The sequence below is a fragment of the Atta colombica genome, unplaced genomic scaffold (assembly GCF_001594045.1).
Source record: "Atta colombica isolate Treedump-2 unplaced genomic scaffold, Acol1.0 scaffold56, whole genome shotgun sequence".
Lineage (NCBI taxonomy): Eukaryota > Metazoa > Arthropoda > Insecta > Hymenoptera > Formicidae > Atta > Atta colombica.
The window spans coordinates 58,631-69,080 of NW_017259546.1; the positions used below are offsets into that span (position 1 = coordinate 58,631).

Consider the following 10,450-nt stretch of genomic DNA (forward strand, 5'->3'; position numbering starts at 1 on the left):
CTTAACTAAATCAATTGATAAATTTCTAACTTTATGGCACGGTTAATTTGCGGTTAGGCTTAACCTGATATTTTATCCAATGAGCTTCATCTAGGACGATATCATAAATAAAGCCCATTGGATAAAACATTAGATTAAGCTTAATCACAAGTTAAATACAGAATAATGAAAAATCGGATCCAAGTATTTTAAAAAAAGTTCTATTAATTAAGTATAAAAAATAGAAAATTCTTGGAACTCTAAAACATAAATAAGGAGCATAATATACGCAAGATATTTTTGGCCAAAGTCATATATTTAAAATTAAAAATATAAACGTTTCGACCAAGTCTTGACCATCAGTACAATAAAAGAATGCGAGATTAAATAATAAAATGTCGAAGTGAAGTTCATATCCGAAAATTATTCTGATTCCTCGATTTTTTTTATATGAGATTAACTCTTATTTCTTGATCGCTGAATGTTAACACAGGAATGCCAAATCCTGACAACAAATTTAAATAAGTTATCTCAATTTAATTTATTAGTAACTTAATTACAAAAACTTATCACGTATTACTACAACGATCAATTACACTGTTGCAATATTATTTGGTGAAGAATATTTACGAAGACAAAAAATTTTATGGTACGAATATTAAGTAAGAAAGTTCGTGTAATTATAATGACCTTAAAACTCTTTTTCAAACATTAGAAACTTTAAAAAAGAAATTAAATCTTTGTTAATTGTAAAGAAATTTTGCAAATGTATACTGATTCGTGAAGAACGATTGCGCACCGTGTGTTCCACTTTGCTAGCAATTTATCATTTATGTAGGCCGCGTAAAATAAATCCCGAAGATCGAAGATATTCTAGAAAACGCGTGAAAAGCAACGCGGCGCATACAAGTATAGATCGTGTGCGTGAAAACATGTCACGGACAAAGCGAATAGAGACTTTTTCCGGTACTCGCGATAAAGCTTCAGCACGTCAATGAACATAAAGTTGAACGTCTATAAGAGCTTTATTGGCCGTTATAAGCTGCGACCGTATGTTGCCGCATTTTTTTCTCTTCGCGGATGATATACATGCGCGAGAAAGTGTATGTCAAAGTTTATTTCGATGATCAGTACTGCGATGCACGAATTAATAAAAATGCATACTCAAATAACATGCATGCCCAAAAAGAGAACATTAAATGTTTACAAATATCTTGAGGAGATCTTTATGATGTTCGTGAAAGACACCTTCATGATGTCTTAAAGACATGTTATGTCCATATTTCGGACATATTGTTCTCTGAGTATACATATAAGCGCAAATGGCAAAACAGCAAAAGATTTCGAATTTTTATAATTCTAGAAAATTAAAATTCTAATCTTAAAAGAATAAGAATCTCTAATCATAATTATCTCTTTATTACTCCATACCTTGAGTTATAAGAAATATATTTTTGATTTTATTTCATCTTTATAGTATTCACATCATTTTACATTTTAATTGTGTGAAATCATATTGAAATCTTCTATAATAATTCAAAATATGTACGGAGCTCGCTTGACCAAACTGTACGAATGTTTCGACCGACTGGCTCAAATGCTCCGATTTACTTTCGCAAGTTGATTTTAAGCTACATGCGATGGCAATTCCACATGTAAGATTAAACTTGCATTCGAAAAAGTGCAAGAGAATATTGATTAGTGAAGTCAAACATTTCACTCACTAAGAGATTATAGAATTTAAAAAATTATTTTATTATAAAATACAAATGTGCGTGTGTGTTTGAGTGTGTCCATATAATTTTAGCTTTATATTTATTATATAAGTATTATACTTTATCTAGGTGAGAATTCGCGTGCACATAATTTCCATAAAACATTTACGAGTAGATATATCACCATGATAAGACTAATCAATTATTTTTAAGAGTTTTTTCTCTGTCTGGACAAGTATATGAATGTCGAGTATGAACATTGTAATACAATCGCCACGGGAATAAAAAATGAATAAGGATAGGAATGCGTCTGTTAATCAAAAAACTTGACAAATCTATATGCTTCGTGATAATAGCTCATTTGCATCGATAAAGTCACATTCAAAGCGCACTTGTCAAACGGAACGCGGGCTAGTGAACGGAAGTCCATTGCATAATATCGAAAATTACTTTTCAGTCTCATTGTTGTGTACTCAGGAAGTCAAATTCTCCTTCCAAGCATTGTTTTCGATTCGATATCGGCGAAATTAAAACGTATATTTTGTGCGTTAAATTAGCGTAAAAAAAAGCAGAATCATACATATTATTATGTATTATTGTAAAAGAAAAAATTATGTTCAATAGAAATAATTTTTTAATATTTTTGAAAAATCTAACTTTTACATATCTATTGGAGATCATATTTAGCTTCTTAGCATATTACGTTATACAACAGGTAATATTATAATTGTGTGATTACGCATTGCGTTATTATTGCCAGATACTTATATTATGTAACTACAAAATTAGACGTAAGCTCCTACTTGCTAATATATAAACTTGCAGGTCAGACACAAGACAATCTGTTTTTATGAGAAATGTCGTGTCATCTATATTTAATTAAAAAACTTAAACAATAAAGATTGATTGCTGTTAATATAAAAAAAATCTTAAATAATAAAGTTTAAAATAATATATTAAAAAAATGTTCTGCATGTTTTAAATTGTTTCAATGAAAAGGAAAGAAGATTTTTCCCAGAAGATTTCTCCTTTAATCGGAAACATCACATAAAATGGCAACGAAATGTTAAGCAATTACTTTGTCCGAATAAATACGTGGATTAAAATCTCGCCGGTGATCGCTCGGCAATACAATCGTCGAGTATTCCGTATTTTCTCGAGCACGATCTCCTTGTTAACGGAGATATAACCGCTTCTTTTCACGATGTGTTTTTCGCGCGACTCCCGTTCGTCGCATTCTCGAGAGGGATTGAGGACTCACCTCGAAGACCTCGAGTTCCAGCGTGTCGACCTCGACGCTCATCGTCTATCCTACGCAAACTATAAACCCTCTATAAGGCCAACCTCTTCTGCCACTTTCTGGCACCTGAGCCACGCTGCTGCTGGTGAAGAGACGACGACCTCGTCCTCTCCCCCGCTTTGCGCTTCGTCTCTTACATAGTTTTTCCACCTGGGGGCCACCATCGTCTTCTCGTCCCCATCGATCATCGCGGGGCCGCATTAGTCCGGCAGCATTAATGACACCTCACGATCCAAATTCTGCTGTATCTAGTCACCGCACCACCACCGTTCCTATCACTCGACTGCTTCTCGTTCTGATGATCCGACTGATTTGGTTGTCCAATCGACATTCTCCCGTAGGCTCCAAACATCCGATGTGCTCGATGCTATATACAATCCAAGCGTACGTCACCCGATAGAGCGAGTGCAATTGTTCGCCACCATGATAAGTAATCGTGAGGAAATTTCGCTGAGACTTATCTCGATGTTCCAAACGAGTCACAAAAATTTCGATTCACAAAAATTTTACTTTTTGCAAGACACGATAGATGTTCTTTTCACGATCACATATCTTTGACGTCTAAAGTCTTCTTCTTCGATGTAATCGTCTTGTTTGCAGTTGTAACGAAATTCTGCAAGGAAATCATCAATGCTGTCATCAAAATTCATGCACGACAAAAGATCAAAAGGGCAATGATGTGGAAGACTGCATTTGAATTATTTGCAATGAGAATGTTACGACGTCGCTAATCGTCCCTTGTAGTCTGGTTTTTGGAAACTTTTCAATTAAAAATTGATCGTTACAATAACGAGTGAATTTTGTAGTAAAATTCATTATTTTTATTATTTAAAATATAATATTCTGGAAAAATTATACTTATTTATATCGATAAAAACATGTTTTAGTATCGCAATTAACATCAACTTACAATACTTATATTCTTACTTATATTCTTTTAATTATTACACAATCTTGGAACTATAGGAGCTAATTCGAACTGATGAGTTGCCACATGTAAGAAAAAAAGGAATAGCATATTATTATATCGTTGCTCTCCTTACCATGCGATAATGCGGTTTATTCATGGTTAGATGCGCGATACCTAACACACATTTTCTTGATTAATTCTGTTATCAAGTAGGAAAATAATAGATTATTGTACTCATTTGAAACTAGAATTTAATTATTATTTAATTTTTGTTCAGATATTAAAAATAATACAATAATGTTTACTGAAAAACTCTTTAAAATAACATCCTCTGAGAATTAATGGATTTTCCAGATATTTTTGTTCAAAATTCTAGTTAAGATTAAACAATATTTTAAATGCAACTTCAAAATATAAATTGGAGTGCAAGTAATGAAAACAAATTATATACTAAATTAGTAGAAGAATTCCACGAAATACTTGTATATTTATATTTTCTACAATTGGACCAATGAAACTTATAGAACAGTGGAAAACATTATAATATTAGTAAGCTATTCTCTTTTGCTGAATATTGTCTTATATTTATCTCGCTTTTGTTTTTAAATTCGCGAGATATGCAAATATAATCGTGAACGTATACACGGATGTGTATGCCATATTTATTGCTAATCGATTGTCAACATTTTGCATTAGCAAGATAGTCTAATTAAAAAGAGACAGAAATAAGTAAAATTCCAAAAATTTTTCTTATCCGATAAAATTCCATGAAAATCTCTCATTTTCAAGGATAAAAAAGAAGTCTCCTAAAAATTTCAAGTTTTTTTTAGATAGTAAACATTCTGCACAAGCAATTTCTCTTTACGTTCTCATAAAAAATTTAAAGATTTTTTTAATGCACAAAAAATGTTATTTTAAGAGTTATCATCTTTTAAGTCTGTATTGTAATTACAATGTAAATAAATAATAAATATTATAAAATATTATAAAATTTATTCATTTGCTTATTAATTTGCAAAATTAAATAAATAAATAAATAAATAAATAAAAAAATTAACAAAAAAATTAATAATATTGCGAGTATAAATCAATAGATACAACAAGACTATACATATCGAAATAGTAGCCGCATATATTAATCTACGCACATATACTCGTCGGATTATTCTTTTAAGTAGACGTTCTTCATTCTCGAAACATTTCTCGAACATGTCATAGAAAAAATTGTAACACACACTTAACCACCCAGTAGGTTAACTATCACATTTTGTCAGTAATCGGAGATGTCTCGCAATGAACAAACGACAGTGTACGATATCCCGTTTTCTAGAGATGGTCGTCCGTCTCTTATTAATTTTATAGCTAGTACGTCTATGAAATCTATTATTTTTAATATTTAATAAATATCAATTGATCGCACGGAAAGCGACGCATTTATTCCGTTTCTAAACCACAATAATCAAACAGGTAATAAAACACCTGTGCATTATAAAATGCATCTGCACTTTCGTCTCGTCCATAATGAGCTTATCGAGAATGCTGAAAACGTTTACGTTAACAATTTACGATTGTTCGAAAATGACTCCAATATCCTGAGTCTGTAACTCTTAACAACAATGCCAAAAACTCATTATATTAATTTTGTCTATGTTTAAAATCCATAAAAATTTTTGCACTTAAAATGAGAAAAATGTATATTCGGACATTGAAAAAAAAAGAAAAATGAAGATTTTGGATGTGAAAAACAACGCAAACAGATCTAGGTCCATTTCTACTAATGTAGATTAACTTTAATCTTAGTTTAACTTAATCTTCATCTTTTTCTCATGCTCAGAAACAATTGATTGAACCGAAATTAAACTATATTAATAGAAAGGGGCATTAAAATTTGAAAAAGATAAAAAATAAGTTGGACCGAGTTAAAGTTAATCTTACATTGCATTGGTGGAACCGAGCCATAATTGTTGTTACGTAGATATTATATATGAAAAAAATTGTGCAATAATATAATGATATCAAATAATTATTAAGAGTTACAGAAACGGGATATTGAGATAAAAAATAAATAAAAAAGCAAATTTTCATTAGGGTTTCATTAATTAAAAGTAGACATTCATTTTTCAAGTCATCAAAAAATATGGAGGTATATATTCAACTAATAAACACACACACATAATGCGTGAGATAACGCTCCTTCAAAGTTACTGTCGAAAGCAACAAGAACACTCTTGCGTATTAAGTACACGCGTACTCGAGCTAGTGTTGAATAAATCCTTCAAGAGCAGCGTTCGGCACACTCTTCACCGTCCTTGATGCCGCATACTAAAGTCATCGTTCGCCCAAGCTGCTACATCTATTCTCGCGTTTAGCAACAAAAATACTTGGACTTTCTCCCGAAATAATATGGCAAACAGATCTTGCAGTAATCACGCGTCTAAGCTCGAGATTTCCAAGAATTCCGACGCCATACTCATCCCTCGATATCACATCGGAAACATATATAGAAGAAACTCTGACATAATAAGATTTTTAGATAATCAAGAAATCATTCCGGTTTAGCCAAAATACCATCGATTAAATAATATCATTCTGCTCATAAATAGCATATGTATAGTTTCAAAATGGGACAAATAATATACTATTCGAGGTTTTACATTTAAGAAATGTATTTTACATTTTTCAAGAAAATAAAAAAATGATTTTCTACATTATATTTGAAAGTAATACAAAAAGTTTGGCGGTTATATTTAAAATCTAGTTTAAATATTATTTCAATAAGTAGACATGTTTTTAAAAAATAATTAAAATGAAATGCGAAAATTTTCACTTAAATTATAAAATAGTATTGTTAAATTATAAAATAGTATTGTTAAAATAGTATTGTTACAATATAAATATTGACTTCCCTCTCTCTCTTCTTTCTCTCCCTTTTTGCTCCCCCCCTCTCTCTCACTCATTGAAATACATATGATATTCATTTTTATATGGAAACTATAAATTTCTAATTAGTCATTTTTTATAGAGATTATAAAACTCTGACACATCCTTAATAAAAAACAAAATAATTCAACGACTTTTAATTTTTTATTAAGTTAAGAGAATACTGGACCAAAACTGAGAAACTGTGGAGACATTGCAGATCGATATAATTCTCCGAATTTACTGAACGGAATAAAAAATCCTTTTTTAATAGAATTAAAGTAAACGCAAAATTTGATGGTGGACTTTATATTAAAATCGAAAAAAAAAAAAAAAACAGTTCAAAACTTACATTTTTTTCAATTCATAAAGCTGTCACCTGATGTAGATGTTTTCTTAATACAAAAGTTTTATAGCTTCTATGAACAAAATCGACAATTCAATTTTATGTACACAAATTATACTGACAATGAGTTTATGAAACTATTGAAAGCTTAAAAAGAAAGATTTATATCGATCTGCAAATTACGTGTATATGAATGCTGAGCGATGACCCGGAATGATAAACAAAGCAGCAATAACTATATCTAACAATAGATGCTCGATTTTGCAAGAGATAATGTTGCAATATGTTAAATAAAGACAGATGAATGCGTTTGAGTAAGACACAACGGTATATAATAAATATAAGAAATGATGAAAGATATCACTATTATCGAATTTAGAATTAAAAAAAGTCTGTACACTATCGACCTCGATTAAGTTCGACCGTCGCTCCAGCATCTTTTTAATCTTACTCGTTTACTTAATTTTTTCGAATAAAATGAGTTTTTCACTTTTCACCTGAAGATAAAAAAGAGCTCAAAATAAAGCTGAAATCTTCATTAATGAAGCCAGCTGTTCGCTGAGAGAAATCGTAAACAAATCATTTTATATCCGAGAGTGCTAAATATAAAGCAAAGGCTATATGTGAGTACGGATATATATACATTCGGCATAATTAGCCCCGGATTTTCTAGCACGGAGTGATGTGTGGAAGTCTATAACAGAAGTTCTTATGATTTTGTCTGGATTTCGTCTGTATGGAATTTTCAACGATAATGGAACCGCGCGGTACTTCACTTCCGTTAGCAAGTGCGTTATAGCGTGATTCTTTTTGCTGTTATACAGGATTGTTATAGTTCAAATTGTTATTAGATTTTTATCTAATATTTGCACAAACAAATAATTAGTCATTTATCAGAAAATTGATTGAACGAGCAAAAGAGATCTTGCATATTTTTCTTGAATCGCAAAAATTATGAAATGAATGAGAATATCTTATGTATATTTTCTCAGAATCAAAGATATCGAAGGCTAAATAAAAAGTATAGCGATCAATAGGCAGTGAAATCCTCGGGATGTGTAAGTGTGTATGATGTACCTTCTCGATACACAATTAAAGATAAATAATTAATTCCCTCTCTTTCTAGAGACGTAAATAGAAGGAGACATCAGGGATGCTCTATTATATGCAAAAACAAAAATTCAGATAGAAAAAGAGAAAAGAGAAGAAATTCGAAGCAATCTCGAAGTATCGGCTTGCGTTCGAAATACATACGTACATCCAATTATATAATACTTCTTTTTACACGCATACGTCATGTATTTATTCATTTTCCTCTTTAGAGAAAATTTTACAAGACTCGCGTTAAAGTATTAATAATGAATACTTGCAAAACAACCGGGATTGAAATCGATGCCAATTATGTCAATAGGAATCATTACATTCCGGCATGCATTGCAAAAATGCCGACGTCTTCATAGTGATGATTGTAACTCGTAATATTGATATCGAAACGTCGAATATTCTGTCGATGTAAGAATGCGAAATAAATGCAACATGCGTTTTGTTATCATTTGCATCAGATGCACCGTCGTATATAAACATCCGAGATGCGTTGTGCAGCTCGTTGACAGTATACTTCTTTGTAGCATCTTATAAAATAGTATTATTTGATGTTTCAAATCTCTATTTGAAAAAAATGTAATAGCAATATTACAATCCAAAAATGAAAATATTTCGTAAAAATATTCTGTAATTTTTTATGCTATTCGCTTTATTACATAAACCTTTCGAAAATACCGATTTGAAGACAATTAAATTAATATTAAATAAATCCGACACACCCGCGTGCTCTTATCGCGTCAGAAGCACATTTTGCAACATCTCAGATCCGTTATGTAACTCTTATCGTTTCACGTCTACGATGAAGCACTTCGAAGAATACGAACGATATACGGCGCTAGCCAAGCCACAGAGCTTTTTTGCACCTTCAGTCGTGATAACGGTGAATGTATATTCAATAATTGGCATTTAACAAAGGCGTCTCTCGTTCATTTCAATTATTTGACTTGTTGGTAACACAATTGTGTTACCAAATCGGCTCTGTATCTAGACAAACAACGATATTGAGTCAGGCGCCTTTTTTCCTTTCTCTTTATTCAATACAGCTGGTAATGAGAAATACTGCGATTGTGTCTTGCGGTAATGTAATGCAAATCCATTTAGATTAACAGATTTAGATTATTTTGGGCTACGCAAGACTAAGTATTATCTTCAGCGGAAATATAGAAATATATATATATTTCTGTTTCTTTTTCTCGAACTGATTTGTTTAGACATGATATTGTTTGATTTCTAAATGGAGTTATATCTATTTAATTTATTAGCTGGAATTCAGTTCAAATAAATTTTTTTAAAATTAAAAATCTAGTTGTTAAAAACGATGTGATATTAAATATTAAAACAATATTGAGAAATACTATGTTAATACTTTTTTATTTGACATGAAATGCCAGAAGAATTATTTATAAATATAAAAAGACAAAGTATCATACATTATCAAATCGTATTGTATTACGATAAGACTCACAAATATCGACACAAGTTCAGCCAGCTCACTGTCGGATTATCACATAATGAAACAATAATAAAATGACTCACGCGAAATTCACAATTTTCTAGGAAACATACGCAAAAAATAGAGTTTCTAATATCGCTGTTGAAAAGTTTGCATGATCACCAGCATTTTATCATTTACAATTAGGTCTATGAATCTATTAGAATTTATGACTCCAAAAAAACACGAAAAAAAACTAAATGTTAATAAATATTCATTTGAATAATTCTAAGCAAATATTTAAATGTAAACATATATTTATTTGATAATCATACTGAGAGAAAATAAAATAGTTGTGATAACTATAAATTTGACAACTTTTACAAATTAAATATCTGTAATTAATACAAAGTAATAGCAACTAAAACACTTCTGAATACAATAAAAAATATAGTCATGGTAACAATATTGTAGGTACTATTAATTAATAGTGAAATAGTGACTCAACTACATTGAGTAGTTACTTGGATTTCATGCAAATAGATATAATCATTTTTCTAGTTTAGACAAAAACTTTTTTTTAATAAAGCATTCTGTATCATAGTAACTAATTAATCATTGTGAGATAACTTTAAGGAATACATTCAAAATCTTTTCTTTCGCTTAGCAGTACGCGACATTATCACCAGAGGGAGATGTAGTGGAGTTTCTCCCATAGACTTATATATATATATATATATATAGA

General features: G+C 30.6%; 1 protein-coding gene across 6 annotated transcripts in view; it reads right to left on the bottom strand.

The window, feature by feature from the left end:
* LOC108692026 (phospholipid-transporting ATPase ID) overlaps window positions 1–10,450 on the bottom strand; it is a 55,095-nt gene that overhangs the window by 17,644 nt on the left and 27,001 nt on the right. For 4 of the 6 annotated variants that reach the window (XM_018200118.1, XM_018200117.1, XM_018200116.1 and 1 more), the window contains exon 1: window positions 2,956–3,119. The exons of 1 other annotated variant lie outside the window; for it this stretch is intronic. In XM_018200118.1, the coding sequence (XP_018055607.1) occupies window positions 2,956–2,997 (42 nt within the window). In that variant the 5' untranslated portion in view covers window positions 2,998–3,119. Of the gene's footprint in view, window positions 1–2,955; window positions 3,608–10,450 lie in introns of those variants that run through there. One more of the 6 variants, XM_018200114.1, reaches the window with a different exon arrangement.